Source organism: Thamnophis sirtalis, unplaced genomic scaffold (assembly GCF_051295495.1).
Source record: "Thamnophis sirtalis isolate CommonGarterSnake01/CBP01778 unplaced genomic scaffold, rThaSir2_p1.2 scaffold_11, whole genome shotgun sequence".
Classification (NCBI taxonomy): domain Eukaryota; kingdom Metazoa; phylum Chordata; class Lepidosauria; order Squamata; family Natricidae; genus Thamnophis; species Thamnophis sirtalis.
This window is the reverse complement of record NW_028261391.1, coordinates 65528750-65549085: the sequence shown is the minus strand read 5'-3', so window position 1 is coordinate 65549085 and position 20336 is coordinate 65528750. Positions and strand designations below refer to the sequence as shown.

Below are 20336 nucleotides of genomic sequence, written 5' to 3'. Positions count from 1 at the left end.
ACAACCATACAAGTCGAGAGGGGAGGGGAACTCATCAACCCCAGGCCTGCCGGCACAGCCAGGTTTTGACGGCTTTCCGGAAGGCCTGGAGAGGGGTGAGGGTCCGAATCTCCGCGGGGAGTTCATTCCAAAGGGCCGGAGCTGCAACAGAGAAGACCCTCCCCCGGGTGGTAGCCAGATGGCATTGGCTGGTAGACGGAACCCGGAGGAGGCTGACCCTGTGCGATCTAACGGGTCTGTGGGAGGTAATTGGCAGAAGGCGGTCTCTCAAGTACCCAGGTCCAATACCATGAAGAGACTCAGGGCGGCTTACAAGTAAAAAAGGGGAAGGGAATGACATACAAAAACAAGACAACATTAAAACAACACAACATTCACAACTTAGGATGGGGCTGGACAAATTCAACAGCCCCAGGCCTGCCGGAACAGCCAAGTCTTGGTCGCTTTGCGGAAGGCCGGAAGGGTAGTAAGGGTCCGGATCTCCACGGGGAGATCATTCCATAGGGCCGGAGCAGCAACAGAGAAGGCCCTCCCCCGGAGGGTCGCCAGCCGACATTGACCGGCAGATGGAATCCGGAGAAGGCCTAATCTGTGCGATCTTATAGGCCTCAGGAAGGTAATTGGCAGGAGGCGGTCTCTCAAGTAGCCAGGTCCGATACCATGTAGGGCTTTAAAAGTAATGACTAGCACTTTGAAGCGTGTCCAGAGACCAATGGGAAGCCAGTGCAGCTCGCGGAGGATAGGTGTGACTCTCCATATTAATGGAGAGTTTGGTGATGTTGCATCCACAGATACAATATCCCTTACCACTCTTCTCTCATGAAGTCTTTGAAAATTATTTTAAAAATGCAGTACCTCAACATCTTGGGAAAGAATCCTGAAATGCTGTATTTTTGGCATAATTATATGATAAGATATGTGGTATATGATATAATACATTATATTAATAACCAGCCAGGGCATAAAACAACCAAAAGAAGCTGTAAAAATATTATGAAATGTGGGGAGACCTAATCCAGAGGATTGCTGGGAATCAGACACGATTGAATGGAGAGTATCCTTATCATAATATTTTGGTTCCCTCCACCATGCATAATTATGTGATGATATCTGAAAAATTCCCGAGCTCTACTTAAGGTCTTCAGACAGCACTACGTGCTACACTAAGCTTGAAGGAGCAGGAGTGAATTTATTCTATAAATATTTTATCTGCAGTGTTATTTGAAAAACCCAGCTAAATGTTATTGAAGCTAAGCTTCTCTCTTTGCTTTGTTCTACATTTTTTATCCATTGTCTGTACAGGGGGAGAAAACTGTACATAAATCTTTGGCTGATACCAAGATTATAGTACCATGATTCCTAACTGCAAGACTTTTAATCTTATTAGTCCTATCACTCACATTTTAACTCTAGGTTTAAATTCCTGGATAGCGGGCATAAAGGCCCTGCTGGATAAATAGGATTTGCAGTATGAAAGATTTAGTGTGCGTAACTAGTGTCTCTTGATGATATGATGAATATGCCCATCCTTTTCTTTGGATGCTAAATAGATTTCAGAATACTAATGTGTCTACTCTATATTTATGAAAATAAAATGAATTCATTATACAGGAGAGGCATTTAAAATGAGACTACAGCCATGCTGGTATTTTCTAAGCAAGGCTATTAAGCAGTTGCCTTAATTGTTTTGTCCTTTGCACACTGAAACAAAATCTTAGAAAGCATGTAGAAAAAAAACGAGGGAGCGATAATGTCAAGGATGATCAGAATTTCAGATATGAGTCTACTTAAATATATACCAGAATCACAGCGGGAGCAACAGCTCAAATTAACCTATTTTTGTATTGAATAAAATGACAGAATGATTGAGTCAGAAAGAGCTTCTGTCTTGAAGGAAGATTTCCTGACACTTACTCTTTATTATGATAGGCTGGTTGAGATCTAACCTTAACTATGTTGGAAATTACTGTTCTCTCAATCCTAGCCTATCTTGATTACAGCGTCACTGACTGATGCTCATATTGGTAGCGTAATAATAATAGTTTAATTGTTTAACTATCAAGATTATGTTCATTCAGTGTCTTATACAGTAATATCTACAGCAGATATGGGTATTTCCTTTCCTATAAATGGGAAGGAATGGGATGGGGTTGGGTGGGGTGGATGGGATGGGATAGGATATGATAATATTATTTATAAGGTTATCTTATCTCTTATCTTTTACTTATTTTCCTTCCATTCAGCAAATCTATCATGCACACCTGAAAAACTGGGAAAATTCACTTGCTGGGGCCCAGAGAACATGGATTACATGTCAATATCCCAATTGGCAGAATTGTAGATAAAGATAAATTTATTTATAGGCCGCCCTTTTCCCTGAGGGGACTCAGGGTGGCTTACAACATATAGGGAAGGGAGTACGCACAATGACATATAAAAACAGTACATAATTAAAAATAGAAGCAACATTCATTCATCATTCGGGAGGGGACGGATTATAATCTTTAACCCCAGGCCTGACGGGATAGCCAGATCTTGAGGGCTGTGCGGAAGGTCTGGAGGGTGGTGAGGGTACGAATCTCCACGGGGAGATCATTCCAAAGGGTCGGAGCTACTACTGAAAAGGCTCTCCTCCGCGTAGTTGCCAGTCGACACTGACTGGCAGATGGAACTCGGAGGAGGCCTAATCTGTGTGATCTGATAGGTCGTAAGGAGGTAATTGGCAGGAGGCGGTCTCTCAAGTACCCAGATCCACTACCATGGAGGGCTTTATGGGTGGTAAGTAGCACCTTGAAGCGCACCTGGAGATCAACAGGTAGCCAGCGCAGCTCGCGGAGGATAGGTGTTATGTGGGCGAACCGAGGTGCACCCACAATCACTCGCGCGGCCGCATTCTGTACTAGCTGAAGTCGCCGGATGCTCTTCAAGGGCAGCCCCATGTAGAGCACGTTGCAGTATTCCAGCCTAGAGGTCACAAGGGCACGAGTGACTGTTGTGAGAGCCTCCCGGTTCAGGTAGGGTCGCAACTGGCGCACCAGGCGAACCTGGGCAAATGCCCCCCTGGTCACAGCCGACAGATGATGATCAAAGGTCAGCTGTGGATCCAGGAGGACTCCCAAGTTGCGAACCCTGTCTGAGGGGTATAATATTTGGCCCCCCAGCCTGAGTGATGGAACACTAGCCAAATTATTGATCATTAATTTTTTACCCCAATGGTGACATTTACCAATTACTTGTACATGTGAAGTACACTCTTCACATCCTACCAAGAAACAAGTACCAAAAAGAGTTTATAAAAGGCTTGACAAAACAGGGTTAAGCAACTGTGTATCCTGGCCCCCTATGTTAAAGAGTATATATCAGTGTTTCTCAACCTTGGCAACTTGAAGACGTCTGGACTTCAACTCCCAGAATTCCCCAGCCAGCATTCACTGGCTGGGGAATTCTGGGAGTTGAAGTCCAGACGTCTTCAAGTTGCCAAGGTTGAGAAACACTGTATACATACTCTTTCCAAATTTGAATTTTACATCCTACGCATTCAACTAGAGACTAATTTCCACATACCCCCATGATGACATAGCTACTCTCTTCTCCAAATAAACTAGACTCTGCTACAGCTATCGAGCTTTGGCGGAACATTGCTAATTGAGGGTCTGAAATTTATGATTATGATTCATTTACTTGTTCAAATAGTGGTTGTCCAACTCTAGTGGAATAAATATGCAAAACCAAAGCTGTGCTTTATCATCAAGGGATGCTACCAACACAGGTTGAAAATCAATAGCCATTCCATTAAGTAAGTAAATTTCTGCCTACTTCTAGTCATCCAATTCCTGAATACGGCAAACCTAAGGGGTCACAGCCCAATTCCAGAAAGCTACCAGTGCAGTCATCACATTAGCCAGCTGCAAAAAAGAACATATTGTTCCCAGCATCCATTAAAGTTTTCAGTGCTGAAATGCTGAGCCTATTGTTCAAGCACCCAGTTTAGTGCATAGTCTGATGATTCACGTTTTGACATCTAATCAATCAACAAAACTTTACGGCAAGGTTCCCACTCCAGTGCAAATGTGCTTCTTTGGAAGAAACTGGGTTGCCCTCTAAAGCAGCTCAAAAGGAGATCTCTTAACTGAGATTCTGACAAAGACTCTTTTTTTTGTGTGTGTTCTTTAGGTGAAATGCTGGCCCAGCTTATTTTGGAAAAGAAGTTTACTTCCACACGGAAGAACATTGCCAACGATTTGTCCTTCTGTGACTTTTCGTACGCTTGTTCTTAATAGTATTCAGAAGAGGCAAAGTCATGCAAATAATTAAATAGACAGTTTTTGACCTGGATAAATAGAATGACAGATCTATTTGTGGGGCCTTCTTTATCCCATTGTTTTTACTCAAACCACCAGATCTAGCACAAAGGCATGTTCTGACTTCCCTCTACTAAACAGCATGATGTTGTTGGATCCAGGAGCTATGTTGGCTGGCTGGCAATGCCTGCTTTGTGGAAAAGCATCCTCTGGAGATCTGAATCCTGACCTTATTGGCCTTTCGTAAAGTTCTGAAGCCCCGTTTCCTAAAGGTTCAACTGAAATGGTTGGGTTAGCCCTATTGTTGTTGATGATGTGTTTTTATGGATGGAAGATGTCATTTACTTGGGACATAATGGATTATTGTTTTAATTGTCGGCATTTTTTGTATCAAGCTCAGATACACTGTTGAAAATATGGCTGGCCACATAAATAAGTAAGTAAGTAAATAAATAAATAAATAAATAAATAAATAAATAAATAAATTTATTTATTTATTTATTTATTTATTTATTTATTAGACTTATATACCGCTTCATAGGGCTTTCAGCCCTCTCTAAGCGGTTTACAATTTTTTTAGCAAATTGAGTCAGCAACTTGCCCCCACAGTCCGGGTCCTCATTTCACCCACCTCGGAAGGATGGAAGGCTGAGTCGACCTTGAGCCGGTGAGATTTGAACCGCTGAACTGCAGATCACAGTCAGCTAAAGTGGCCTGCAGTACTGCACCCTGACCACTGCGCCACCTCAGCTCTTTTAAAATTCTTTAATAATAAATAATAAATAAATAAATGAAATACCATACTACTGACTCAGTGACCTGTTCCATAATTCTCTCGTGCTCCTCAATTATCTCTGTAGGATATTTCCACTTCATATAGAAGAACATTCGCTTTAGGAAGACTCAGTGTCCAACAGAGAGGAGATATATCCCTTGTTCAGAACATTTCTCCATTTCTTCTGCTTCTCTTGTTGAAACCAAACCTGCCCTTTCTACCTTTTTATTTTTATTTTGTTACATTTATTTGCCACCCATCTTGTTTTGAAGCAACTCTGGATGGCTTATAGCAGGAGTCCCCAGCTCCTGGTCTGTGAACTGGCACCAGTCTGTAGCATGCCAGAAACTGGGCTGTGTAAACAAGCGAAGTCCCATCCACAGAGTGTAGTCAGCACACAAAACCACGCACCCCCCTGTCTGCAGAAAAAACTCTCTCCATGGGACCGGTCCCTGGTGCCCAAAAAGTTAGGGGCCACTGGCATTAAAATTCTTAGTAGTAATCAGAATAGACAAAGCCATGCAAATAATTAAACCCAAAGTCTTTGACTTGTAGAAATAGATATAGATAAATAGAATAAATAAATAATAAATAGAAATTACTATAGAGTTGTTAGAGTGCTATTACTAATCCCCTTATGTAATCTGAGATTACATAATCAGTGGTTAAATGCAGCACTGCAGGCTACTGCTAGATCAGCAGGTCAGCGGTTCAAATCTCACCGGCTCAGGGTTGACTCAGCCTTCCATCCTTCCGAGGTGGGTAAAATGAGGACCCAGATTGTTGGGGGCAATATGCTGACTCTCTGTAAACCGCTTAGAGAGGCCTGAAAGGCCTATGAAGCGGTATATAAGTCTACTACTGCTATTTTTTTGTGTGTTGTTATATACTCTGGTGTCATTCCTCATGTTACGGCAGTGGTGGGTTTCAAAAAATTTTCGAACCTACTCTGTGAGTGTGGCCTCCTTTGTGGGAGTGGCTTGCCGGCCATGTGACCTGGTGGGAGTGGCTTGCCGGCCATGTGTTTTCTCTCTCTCTCTCTCTCTCTCTCTCTCTCCTTCCTTTTGTCTTTCTGTCCCTTTTTCCTTTTTTTTCTTTTATCTCTCTCACTTTTTCTTTCTTTTTTCTTTTTTTCTTTATTTCTTCCTTTCTTTCTCTTTCTCTGTGAGTCTGTGTGTGTGTGTGTGTGTGTGTGTGTGTGTGTGTGTGTGTGTGGTGGGTTTCAAAATTTTTTAGAACCTCTTCTGTAGGTGTGGCCTGCTTTCTGGGTCCACTGGTGGAACCTCTTCTAACCGGTTTGGTAGATTTGACGAACCGGTTCTACCGAACTGGTGCGAACTGGTAGGAACCCACCTCTGTGTTAGGGACTCATTTGTCAATAAGGGTGGGTTTCCAAATGGCTGGTAGGCGGGAGGTATCATCTCGTTTGTTCATGCTGTGTGGGCGTTTTTCTATCTCGATGGCTTCTCTGATTATTCTGTTATTAAAATGTTCAGCTTTGGCAATAGTTCTGGTCTTTTTAAAGTCAATTTTATGTCCTGTGGCTTTAAGGTGTGGGACTAGGGAAGAAGTTGGTTCCTCTTTTCTGATTGCGTTCTTGTGTTCTTCAAGGGGTCATTGCCTATGTATACGTCAATCCTGAAATCTGCTAGTACTCGTAAAAAACTTTGAGACATGCAAGTATAACCTATTGTGGATAAACTAGTATCACCCCATAATGTACATTCACGGAAATCTATTTTTACCTTACCTATTGCTGTAAAGATATTTTGCTGTGCAATGAATTATAGAATTTCCACAGGAGACCTTCACTTGTGCTGAAGATATTTCTGTTAAATCATGCATAGTGACCGTAACTTAATTAATTATGATTCTCCTCTGGTGTCTGAGGGTTTGGATCATTAGATAAACTTCATCAATGAAAGATGAAAAGGTCTCCACATTCTGCAACTACTCCCTGTTATGGAATATTGCCATGTTGGTTGCTGTCATCTCTTCCTGAAGCTTAAAATAGTCATGGTCCAGGGTACAATTCAATGTCATTATTTCTCCTAATGTTATAATCAACTTTTATTAAGTTTTCTTTGTCTTCATTACCTTGAACTTGTTTTTCTGAACATCCTGGGACTATATCATTGTAGTCTTTATATTATTAAGCCTAGAGGCCAGGGGTGGGTTCCGGTACTGCTTGTCCACTTGTGGCCGCTCTGCACGCACATGCGCAGTGCAATAAAAATTGGTCTGTGCCAGTGGTGGGTTTCAAAAATTTTTGGAACCTCTTCTGTAGGTGTGGCCTGCTTTCCGGGTCCACTGATGGAACCTCTTCTGACTGATTCAGTAGATTTGATGAACCGGTTCTACCGAATAGGTGCGAACTGGTAGGAACCCACCTCTGGTCTGTGCATAAGCAGAAGCAAAAAAAGCAAGATGGTGGCACCTACAGTACTGCCCGGAGAACCAGTTCAGGGGCGTGGCAGGCCTAGGTTGCTGCTGGTTCCAGCGACCCAGGCCGCCAAATCACTACCGGTTCAGCTGAACCAGTCCAAACCAGTAGGAAGCCACTACTGCTAGAGTCTGACAATAATTTTGCTATTTTTATCCAAAATTTCAGTAGGATATGGTGGAACTGGAACATCCTTAAATGGGAATTGGCTGAAAGTACCTTCCATTTTAAGTGAGATTCCTGTGAAAGAAATACTGATAGCAAAACAAGACCGAGTGGCTATTGATGTTGCCTCCCAAGGATAGTCCAGATATTCCATCCCTTAGCCTGGGGAGTGAAATTCTACACCCCTCAGAGAGGGTCCGCAACTTGGGTGTCCTCCTGGATTCACAACTGACATTAGAACATCATTTGTCGGCTGTGACCAAGGGGGCTTTTTCCCAGGTTCGCCTGGTGCACCAGTTGTGGCCCTATCTGGACCAGGAGGCACTTCGAATGGTCACTCATGCCCTCGTCAGCTATAAGCTCGATTACTGTAATGCGCTTTACATGGGACTGCCCTTGAAAAGTGTTCAGAGACTACAGTTAGTCCAGAATGCAGCCGCGCGAGTTATTATGGGTGTACCTAGATACACCCATATTACACCTATCCTCCGCGAGCTGCACTGGTTTCCGATCGGTCTCCGCACACACTTCAAGGTGCTGGTCATCACCTTTAAAGCCGTACATGGCCTAGGACCTGGATATCTGGGAGACCGCCTCCTGCCACATACCTCCCAACGGCCGATAAGAACTCACAGACTGGCCCTTCTCTGGGTGCCGTCGACCGGACAATGCCGGCTGGCAGCTCCTCGGAGGAGGGCCTTCTCTGTAACTGCTCCGACCCTGTGGAACGACCTATCCGTAGAGATCTGTACCCTCCCCACTCTCTCGGCCTTCCGAAAAGCCACTAAAAGCTGGCTATTCCGGCAGGCCTGGGGCTGTTGACTCCAGGAATGAAGTCCAGCCCCACCCAGATTGAGTGTATGGTGCGCTGTTTTTAAATTGTTTCTTTTTAAATTGTTTCTTTATTTTAACTCCTTATATTAACTTTTTCTGTAAGCCGCCCGGAGTCCTACGGGATTGGATGGCATATGAATTTATTAAAAGTTAAAGTTAAAAGTTAAAGTTAAATTATTCAGGATATCTAACTTAGAGATAATTCCGCTTCAGCTTTTACAGGGAGGACTTTAAAATGATTTATTGAAGCTTCTTCCTCCCATTCATTTTCTAAAACAGTTGCATACCTCTCAAAAGTTTGCTTACCTTGGAGACATTCAGTAAAGGATTAGTTTCTATGCCATTTTAATCACTGCTAAATTCTCTGCTAGGCTTTATTGTTATGTATACAAGTACCTCTTATAATATTGTACAAAACAAAATGGGTTGATGGCCCCTGAAAAGACGTGGCAGCGTCATATGAATGCAAGATACCAGTGACGTGCGGTGAGGTTTATGGCTGGTGAGGCAGCCCTCTCCCCCGACACCCCAATGACTAAAGCATTTTCTTTTCCTGAGCCTAAAGCACTTTTTTTCGCCTACCTGAGCTCGCGGCAGAGCTCAGGCGGGTGAAAGAAACTGTAATTGTAATTTAATAAATTTATATGCCACCCACTCCCGTAGGATTCCGGGCGGCTTACAAAAACAAGATTAAAGATAAAGAGTTCAAAAGAGAAAAAGAGAAACAAATTTAAAAGCAACGCATCATACACTCAATCTAGGTGGGGCTGGACCTCGTTCATGAAGTCAACAGCCCCAGGCCTGCCGGAATAGCCAGGTTTTAGTGGCTTTTCGGAAGACCGAGAGAGCGGGAAGGGTCCGGATCTCTATGGGTAAATCGTTCCACAAGGCCGGAGCAGCTACAGAGAAGGCCCTCCCCCGAGGGGCCACCAGCCGGCATTGTCTGGTAGACAGCACCCGGAGAAGGCCCAACCTGTGAGATCTTCTTGGCAAGGTCTGAAGTTGTTTGCCATTGTCTTCTTCCCTGGATAGAGGGAAAGTGACTGGCCCAAGGTCATCCAGATGGTTTTGTGTCTAAGGTGGGACTAGGAGTCTCACAGCGTCCTGGTTTCTAGCCTGATGCCTTAACCACTACACCAGATTGTCTCTAATATTATAATATATGTTCTCAAAACAAGATGAAAAATTAATATAAGAGGAGGACATTAAATCCTAGCGAATTACACAAGGCATAAGTGGCCAGACTAAACTGAAATCTCATTCAAAGTTGTGTGTTACAGTGGTAATTGCAACCTGAACAGAATTTGGTAGATTTCATATAAAATCTCTGCAGATTGATCCATTAGTAGAAAGTTCGCCACCTTCATTTCAGGGCAATCCAGGCATTTAGTAAGGAGAGAAAGAATATTAACCTGGGACACCAAGCAAAGCACATTATTTCACCCAACAAGAGAGTTAACATGATCATGAAGATGATTTTCCCCAAGGTGCGGCCATTGTCCTTGAGATGTTCTCATTCCTGTAATTTTCTCTTTGCTGACCCTGTTTTTTCCTTCTGCAAGGAACAGCTGCAGCAAAGGTAGCAAAAAGTTTTCAAACCACTGAAAATAGGTCAAGGAATGCATGAAATCACCCAATGTCTCACCCTTATCTAACACAAATTTGAAATGAACACTTAATGAGGCCTTAAGTGTTCATTTATTAAGAGAACATCCCACTGCACGCTGTGATAGAACTAAGCCTTCTTGCTTTTATTTTTAAAACCTGTACTTCAAGTTTTAATTTTTCTGTGGTTCGTGCATACTTAATTCTTCCCATTTTTGCATGTTTTGCAAATAGGAGGAAATGAAATCCGATAAAAATCAGATTTATTAATCATTGTTTCCAAAAATCAAATATTTTGAAGTCTTCTAACCCTGCACATATTCCATGGCATTAATTGATTGATTGATTGATTACATTTGTATGCTGCCCTTTTCCCCGAAGGGGACTCAGGGCGGCTCACAATTCAATCAGGGAAGGGGGTACAGACAAGGGAATAAAAAAGATGAGACATAACAATACAAAATTTAAAAACACACAACAACCATACCATTCGAGAAGGGGGGCAAAAACTCTTTAGCCCCAGGCCTGTCGGAACAGCCAGGTTTTAAGGGCTTTGCGGAAGGCCTGGAGGGTGGTGAGGGTTCGAATCTCCACAGGGAGCTCGTTGCAGAGGGTCGGAGCAGCCACAGAGAAGGCCCTCCTCCGGGGAGTCGCCAGTCGGCATTGGCCGGCGGATGGAATTCGGAGGAGGCCTAATCTGTGGGATCTGATCGGTCTATTGGAGGTAATTGGCAGCAGGCGGTCTCTCAAGTACCCAGGTCCAATACCATGAAGGGCTTTATAAGTGACGACTAGCGCCTTGAAGCGTATCCGAAGACCAATAGGCAGCCAGTGCAGCTCGCGGAGGATAGGTGTTACGTGGGTGAACCGAGGTGCACCCACAATCGCTCGCGCGGTTAGGTTATCTAATATTATAATTATTATAATTCTAAAATCTGTATCTAAAATGTAAGTGATATGAATGGACATCTGCATTCTTCCATTGTGTTAAACATATTGAAATATTTTATCAATGGGCTCCCTTTTCAATAACACACAATATACTGTTAATCATGTATAGTACAATATACTTTATTGGAATAATGGGCCATCCATAGCTAATAATTTAGTATTAAAGATACTACTCTTAAGGGTAAGTAGATCAGTTAAAGAATACAAGGAAGCCAAAATATATGTTGTTAAGCTGCTTTACTAATACAGGATTGTTCTCAAATCTAGCATGAAATAGATTATGTAATATAGGTTAATTTGGGCAGTGGTGCTTTGGAGCAATGGCATTTGACCTTTTCAGCGCTTCTATAGACAGAGGTTTTTTTGGTGGACCAGAGGTGGTGTGGTTTTTATTTTATTTTATTTTTAATTGAAATTTTTTTGGGGAAAAAGGCTTTTACAAATATTTACCTCCCCTCCCTCACCCTCCCCACCCAACCCCCACCCAACCTTCCCCCCCGCCGACTTCCCAGAACAAATACAGGGTATAAATCTTTAACAAAGATGTTCTAAAATAAACTTTAAAAAAAAGTTAGTATCATCTTTCATTTGAGCTTTAACTCCTCTTTTGTTAGGCTAACTCTGAACAGATTATATCATTCCTTGATTCTTCAGTCATAAACTATCTGGAATTTCTTAGTCCCGTATTTATTTTGAATATAGTCAATTGATCTTCTCCACTCCAGTTTATATCTCTCATTTGAGTGGTCCTTGAGATATGCTGATATTTTAGCCATCTCTGCTACGTTTTAATGTCCATTCTTGAATAGTAGGCAAATCTTCCTTCTTCCAGTATTGCGCCACCAACAGTCTTGCTGCCGTTATTAAATACAAAATCAAGTTAGTCTCTATAACTGTACAATCAGTAGTTATACCTAACAAGAATAACTGAGGGGTAAACTTTATCCTTTTTTTAAGAACATTTTTGCATAATCCACCATATTTTTATCCAAAATGCTTTAACCTTTTTACAAGTCTTACCGTATAAGGTGGTGTGGTTTTGTGCTCTGACTGCATCCCATGTGTGTGAGGATGGGACTTCGCTCATTTCCACAGCCCCGTTTCTGGTGCGCCGGTCTGCGGACCGCGGGTTGGGGGGGGGCCTATTTTAGAAAACACAGCACTCTATTAGAAGCCCACAAAGTGAAAGTGACTGCATATAAAATTGGATAAAGTATTTTTAAAAAAAACAATTTTGGAGGAGAAATCAGAATTTATCAAAGTGTCGGAGAAAAGAATTGGAAAAAAAAACGTGGAAAAGCAAAAGTATAAGTGGTTCAAGGTTCTGACATTCCATTTCGCACACAATGGTCAACGTGAAGTTTGTAAATTTCACCCTTTTCTAATCCCTTTGGTATTATGCAATCAGAACAAACGGAGGACCTGAACTGTATCCTCCTGGCTTTCTTTTATGCTATCATACTGTATCATAGCATTCCCCGTTATTTGATTTCTCCAAAGGTCGTAAGTTCAGATTGCAACAATCTGATACAGCTATGAGTCAATTAGCAGATGAACACGATGTTTCCAACATACTAAAACAGGGTGAATTTAAGGGCAAGTGAGCAAGAACCTTCTAGTCTTCTTATGAGTTCTTTCCTTTCTGCTTTAATTTCATGGCTGCCATGGTATGTTCTCACAATCTAATCCACTGTTTTTCAATTTGACAATTTTACAAGCAGTGGACTTGAAGTTGATATGTCTTAAAGTGCCAAGTTTGAAAAACACAGGTCTAATCCTAGTAATGTGTTACTAGCAGTGTTTCGCATTACGGCTAAAAACAATAGTAATCCTTTGACAGTGGTGGGTTTCAAAAATTGTTCGAACCTACTCTGTGGGTGTGGCCTCCTTTGTGGGAGTGGCTTGCTGCCAATGTGACTGGATGGGAGTGGCTTGCCACCCATGTGACCGGATATGAAGATGCCGACGACACTTGTCAGAACTACCTCAAATTACCTCACACACAGCACTGGCATGCATAAGAATAGGATGTAAACTTGTTTTTTAAAAGGCATCTTTGGTTTGCGTTAAAACAACTTCAACACACGCAATGTTCTGATTGCGCCACAAACGCAGCAGTCATCCTTACCTTTCACAGAGGCACTGAGTTTTATAAATAGGAGCCTGATAGTGTAGAATAATCATATCCAAGGACCAGTGGTGGGTTTCAAAATTTTTTGGAACCTCTTCTGTAGGTGTGGCCTGCTTTCCGGGTCCATTGGTGGAACCTCTTCTAACCGGTTCGGTAGATTTGACGAACCGGTTCTACCGAATAGGTGTGAACTGGTAGGAACCCACCTCTGGTCCCGTACCCTGGGCTGCAGTCCACATGCATGTGCAGCTCCATTTGTGCAAGAGGTGGGCACGGGTGCCTGCCCCTTCTGCAAATGAAGCAGGGCACATACATGCTTGCCCACCACTCATGCGGAAGCATTCCCCCCCCCTGCACTGGTCCGCAAAGCCGGAAAGGTTAGAGATCACTGTCTTAGAACAACTGAAGACAACAGTATCACTGATGAGAAATTCTACACATCTTTCTTCTCTATCTTCTCAACACATCAATTTGAATTTTCCCTAAATTACTTTGATTTAGAAAACTAACCCAAATTCCTCTTTCTGTCTCCATAATTCTTGTTTTGTAATATTCTTGGACTGAGTGGTCCAGAGGATGAAGGCTAAAGGAAATATTATTTATATTGATTAATTTTACATGCAGTGACGTTAACTAAAATGACTAACAATCTGAAGTGATGTTAATGCATTGCTATGAAGCATAAATAAACTTTGATGCTAGTCTCCAGTGGTTTAAGTACAAAGAAATAATCATCTTTTCAAAGTAATGAGCTGTACACCGTCACAAATTTTACAGATTTTTCTTTGTACATTTTCAGACTTTAAATATAAACCATTTACAAAAAATATCATTTGGTTGCAAAGAAAATATAAATATAAACTAAATGCAATAAAAGGAATTTTCCATTTGTATTCTTTTTTATATCACAGGGGTATTATTTTCGTTGAAGATCGAGCCTACATTTTGGAACCACTGGAAGGTGCTATGAATGAACATATAATCTATAGACTAAAACACCCAAACTTTATCCTGGGCACATGTGGCCATCATCTCAATCTTACAGGTGCTACTTTGGGGGATACTGCACAGTTTATTCCGACGTTTACTAGCAGAGTAAGTGACAATTTAATTTAGTTTTTTTTTTCATGTTTTTATAGTATATACTGAGTCAAATGTGGTGTTGTGACTCGAAATTGAGACGCCAGCTAATAAGTATATGTGTTTTTTGTTTGTTTGTCTGTTTGTTTGTTGAACTCCCAAGGAGAAAAACAGCTTCCCACCAACAATGCAGGGCAAGCTACTGTATATAAAGAGAGGGCAAATCCCACACTCACCAGGTCTGATGATATTATGTAGTTGGGTAATGAGATATTTGCGAATAAACAACGAAGGTCAGAGTACCAAGGTCTCCATATTTAGATTACCACACTCAGAGAATTTACCATTGTCATAATAATAGAATAGAATAGAATAGAATAGAATAGAATAGAATAGAATAGAATAGAATAGAATAGAATAGAATAGAATAGAATAGAATAGAATGCTTGTTGTGTATTTTGGAGTGGTGTTCTTGGGACTAAGTACTTTTTGCAAGTGATTAATAGTGATGAATGGACTGGTGTCTTTTAGCAAAGCAGTTTTTCTTCTTAAATACTTACTAAAGATTCCAAGTTTAGTATGCCAGATTGAGGTGATTTGGAAATCATAGTTTTAGAACAAGAAATCAAAATTGGACTGCTTTAGTTATTTGAAGGACTTGCAATAGGAATATGTTTTTAACATTCATCACACTAAACACTATTTAATTGGGTACAATAAAAGCTTTAAGTGAATACATACTGTTGGAACTTCATTTTTTTTTTTTTTTAATTGTTGGGGAAAGGGTCACGCCTAACTATATAATCAGAATATATAATACTTCCCATTGTAACTATGTGCATATATCTTTAAAAAAATTATTTATAATTTCATATGAATTTATGTTAATATATATTCCCCATTTTCGGGGTTGTTTAAGGCATGTATCTGTAAATGTATCGCTTTTATTTATGAAAATCTGTCTGATTACAACAAGTGAATAAGCAACTATATTGCCTTGTAAAGTAGGTGCTATTTGCATAAGGTGGCATAGTGGTTAGAATGTAGTATTGCAGGCTACTTCTGCTGAATACCGGCTGCCAGTAGTTCAGCAATTTGATTCTCACCGGCTCAAGGTTGACTCAGTCTTCCATCCTTCCGAGGTCGATAAAATGAGGACACAGTTTGTTGGGGGCAATACGCTGACTCTGTAAACTGCTTAGAGAGGTCTGTAAAACATTGTGAAGTGTATATAAGTCTAAGTGCTATTGCTATAAATTAAGGTATAAGAGTGAATTATTAGAATTCATGAAGATGTTCCAAGTTTAATGTATGATAAGACTGATGTGGTTGTTATATCAGCTTTTATACTATAGAATGATGTAAAGGTGACATCAGGGCCGGATTTAGATGAAAAGAGGCCCTAGGCTATTCCACTTATGAGGCCCTTTCACCTCCCATTTTTAAGTTTGTAAATTACACGAGAGACAATAAAATACATCATTACTGTGATATATATCAATATATATCAATATATATAGCTGGCCTCCCGACGGAGGGCGGCTCTGCTCTGTGGCAAAGGCAGCGAGGCCAGCCACCTCCCCTGCTGTGCTCAGCTGCCCGGCTCGGCCCCCTCGTCCTCACCTGCCTGGCCGCTGGTGGGCTCTGCGTTGATGGGGCGGCTACTGGGAACGGCCGCGCCTCTCGCCCGACCGCCGGTGCCGGGAACATGGGCAGGCTCCCCAACTGCCGCGGTGCTGGAACGATCTTAACCAATACATTTTTATGTTTGTTTATTAGTCATATGCGTAGAATTTCTCCTTATTTTTGGTTCAGTGTTTTAGTGTTTACTGTTTTTAGAATAGTGTAATTTTAATTTTGCTAACAATTTGAATGTAGGCCCCTCTTGATCTTGAGGCCCTAGGCTGAAGCCTAGTTAGCCTATAGGAAAATCCGGCCCTGGGTGACATGTTAATTTTGAAAAATATCAAATCTTGTACATCACCTAGGTACAAGTGAGTAATACACCCAGGAGATGATATTTGAAATAACCTTGGTGCTTATTGAAGCTAAGGAAATTTTGTTTTTCCTTGTACCTGGATGCCTAGGCCACCTTCGAAATGATAGGTCAATATTTTTTATCTGTAGATTATTCATAATATTTAAGTAGCTTGGTATTACAGTACTGTGGTAGGAAGATATGTGTAGAAATGTAAATCTCCTTCAAATAATAACAGCTCTTATCTCATGCTTGTTTTGATAGCGCAAAAGAGAAACTCTGAAGTCCACCAAGTATCTGGAGCTGGTTATTGTGGCTGATAATCGAGAGGTAAGCGAAACCTAAAGTTAAAAAAGATTGTGGGTATAAATACATACAGGTATTTATAAATTAATGGAATAACAGCACCCTTATTCTGAATTTTCCACACAATGCTAAAATAATAATCTGTCATATTTGGACATTGGACATTAGCTGCGGTGCCTAACTTTGAACCAGAGAGAATGGAAATGTCTTCCACAAATAAGGAAACATTTGTAATTTGTTTTCTTTCGATGTAGTTTACCAATTACAAGTTACATTCAAGGATGCATAAATTGTTGAAGTTTTGCTAAAGAAACTCACAATAGATGGATGACACGCTTTGTAAAAATTAGTGGAAACTGTGAAGTGTAATCAAAAATTAAAAAAAAATAATTTGCACTACATTCCCATTTTCATTTCTCTACATTTTAAAATTATCGATTAGTTAAATAGTAATATTTTCTCCCCGTCCATTCATGGCAAACAACTAAATGATTTTTTTTTCTTTTTGTACAGCATGAAGTGTCCCAATGCAACAATTGCGCGAGAAACAAAATTAAAAGTAACATTTTCTTTAAATATGAGAAACTATATTTTTTTTCACACAATCCGTGCTTCTTTCAATTATATAAGAATTCTACTTTACAAGCAGTAGAAAGTTCCCTCTGGCCTTTTTCCCATGTAAAATTTAGACATTGGTTTTACTGCTTTTCTGAAGAAGGCAAGTTAGATTTATAAAGCAATAAATATAACTGTTGATCATTGAAATGATTAAAAATCCTTTCTAGTTTCAGAGACAAGGCAAAGATGTGGAAAAAGTGAAACTGAGGCTGATAGAAATTGCAAACTATGTTGATAAGGTAAGTTTTTCATTGGTACCAGAGGTGGGTTCCTACCAGTTCGCACCTATTCGGTAGAACCGGTTCGTCAAATCTACCGAACCGGTTAGAAGAGGTTCCACCAGTGGACCCGGAAAGCAGGCCACACCTACAGAAGAGGTTCCAAAAAATTTTGAAACCCACCACTGGTCCTTGGATATGATTATTCTACACTATCATGCTCATATTTATAAAACTCAGTGCCTCTGTGAAAGGTAAGGATGACTACTGCGTTTGTGGTGCAATCAGAACATTGCGTGTGTTGAAGTTGTTTTAATGCAAACCAAAGATGCCTTTTAAAAAACAAGTTTACATCATATTCTTATGCATGCCAGTGCTGTGTGTGAGGTAATTTAAGGTGGTTCTGACAAGTGTTGTCGGCATTTTCATATCCGGTCACATGGGCGGCAAGCCTCTCCCATCCGGTCACATGGGCGGCGAGCCACTCCCACAAAGTAGGCCACACCCACAGAGTAGGTTCGAACAATTTTTGAAACCCACCACTGATTGGTACTATAATAATTTCCTCTGCTATGGAGCAGTTTGCTTGACTGATCAGTTGAGTCTAATCTTACAGTCAGGTGTGGTGTTTCTTATTTATGTTTAAAGAAGTTTCACTTCTCATCCAAATTAACCTATACTATATAATCTATTTCATGGCCATGCTAGATATTCAGACAGCACAGGCTCATCCCCAACAACCTGCGCCTGGTTTCAACAGTGAAGGGACACAGGGCAGAAAACATCCTGCAGAGAGCACAGCTCCACAGCCCAGTCCTTTCAGTAGGAACTGCCAAGTGGCCTCAATGACTCTCTAAAAGGATGCAAATGACCAGCTGTCTGCAAGGAATATAAATCCTTTCATTCCCCACCATCCAGTTACAGCTGAAGAAGCTTCTTGGATGAGAAGCAAAACATCTTCAAAGCAAAAACAAGAAAGCCCAGTTGCCTCCTGAAAAAACACCTTTGGGACAACTGTGTCCTGGTTGACTGATAATCTCCATAGGCATTTACAGTCAGGTCATATTAATATACTTATATATATAGAAAATCTGTATTATATAATAATACAAAAGCATGAGAACAAACTTGCTGGACCAGATCATGGCCTATCTTCATCCAGCATCCCCCTCCACCCCACTGCCCAAGAAGATGCCTCTGGCTACTCCAAGAAGGAGGTGTAGATTCTTCTACTACCTCTATCGCTATTTCCCTGCAACTGTTATTTAAAAGAATACTTCACCCAACTCAGAGGTTGTATAACAGTAGTAATTTATGACACACCTGACATAATTTCAAGGCATTCCCTTTTAGATGTGCTATTTTAAAATGCTGTGAATCGATTGTTGTCTCTTATGATCTAGCTATCTTCTATGTAATTTGACACATACGCCAAGCGTTAGACACACAGCTCTTAATCAAATAGTACATTCTTGTATGCCATCAAATATTTTAGAAGGCGTCAATTTACTGACTGAGAGAAGAAGCTGAGAAGGAAGTTGTCTAATGAATTATTTAACATGTCTGCTGTTTATATATCAATAGTTGGTCTCTTCTTTTACCGTATATACTCGAGTATAGGCCGACCCGAATATAAGCCGAGGCACCTAATTTTACCACAAAAAACTGGAAAAGTTATTGACTTGAATATAAGCCTAGGGTGGGAAATGCAGCAGCTACCGGTAAATTTCAAAAATAAAAATAGATACCAATAATGCCATTGCCCATTGAATAACATATACAGCCTGCCTGTGCCCATTAAATATACAGTAGCCATTGTAAAAATTTGCTCTGGATAACAAATTATTATCACAGAATACCATAACAAGGAGGAGGTGGGACATCGTTGCAGAGCGGCAGGAGGGGGAGGAAGGGGAATCGTAAGACAGCCCTGCATTACATTAGAACGTGAGGAGGGGGGATGGTGCAGTGCGCGCTGCATGGCAAACTGACACAGAGGGAGGGGAAAGTCACAGGGGCGCCGGGCCATTCACGAGCGTCACCCAGCGGCATGGCCCCGCCCCTTTTTCTCCTCCATTTCGGGCAAATTTTTCACTGACTCGAGTATAAGCCGAGGCGGCTTTTTTCAGCCCAAAAAGTGGGCTGAAAAACTCGGCTTATACTTGAGTATATACGGTAACTTTAGGAGTTATGCAAATATAATCCAGAATATTGATCTGGTTTTCTCATCAGTTCTACAGGCCATTAAATATTAGAATAGTCTTGGTTGGATTAGAAGTCTGGAATGATGTGGATAAGTGTACAGTAACTCAAGATCCCTTCACCACCCTTCATGAGTTTCTGGATTGGCGAAAGATGAAACTATTACCTCGTAAACCACATGATAATGCACAACTAGTCAGGTAAGCCTATCAAAACCAAAACTGGAACTTAAATTTTAAATACATTATTATTTAGATACATTAAGAGCCAAGGTGGCGCAGTGGTTAAATACAGCACTGCAGGCTATTTCAGCTGACTGCAGTTCTGCAGTTCGGCTGTTCAAATCTCACCAGCTCAGGGTTGACTCAGCCTTCCATCCTTCCGAGGTGGGTAAAATGAGGACCCGGATTGTTGTTGGGGGCAATATGCTGACTCTGTAAACCGCTTAGAGAGGGCTGAAAGCCCTATGAAGCCGTATATAAGTCTAACTGCTATTGCTATTGCTATACATTATGTTGCTAGAGACAGGACAAAAAGAAAAATGGGTGAATAGAAAGCCAATACATGGGCTACATGTTGATAGAATCCAATACAGCATTCTAGAGGAATGACAATAGTACCACATAGAAAATCCTATATCTGCATCACATCTCTATTAGTAAAATCCAAAATTATGTTCCTATATAACTGTTTTCCCTGCATTCATTATTTTAACATCGTTTCTTGTCT

The 20336-nt window shown here is 41.1% G+C and overlaps 1 protein-coding gene across 1 annotated transcript in view; it reads left to right on the top strand.

The window, feature by feature from the left end:
• ADAM12 (ADAM metallopeptidase domain 12) overlaps positions 1–20336 on the top strand; it is a 319094-nt gene that overhangs the window by 171288 nt on the left and 127470 nt on the right. Inside the window, exons 6-9 of the mRNA XM_087725973.1 lie at positions 14117–14300; positions 16528–16593; positions 17355–17426; positions 19638–19807. Coding sequence (XP_087582099.1) covers positions 14117–14300; positions 16528–16593; positions 17355–17426; positions 19638–19807 — 492 coding nt within the window. The remainder of the gene's footprint in view (positions 1–14116; positions 14301–16527; positions 16594–17354; positions 17427–19637; positions 19808–20336) is intronic.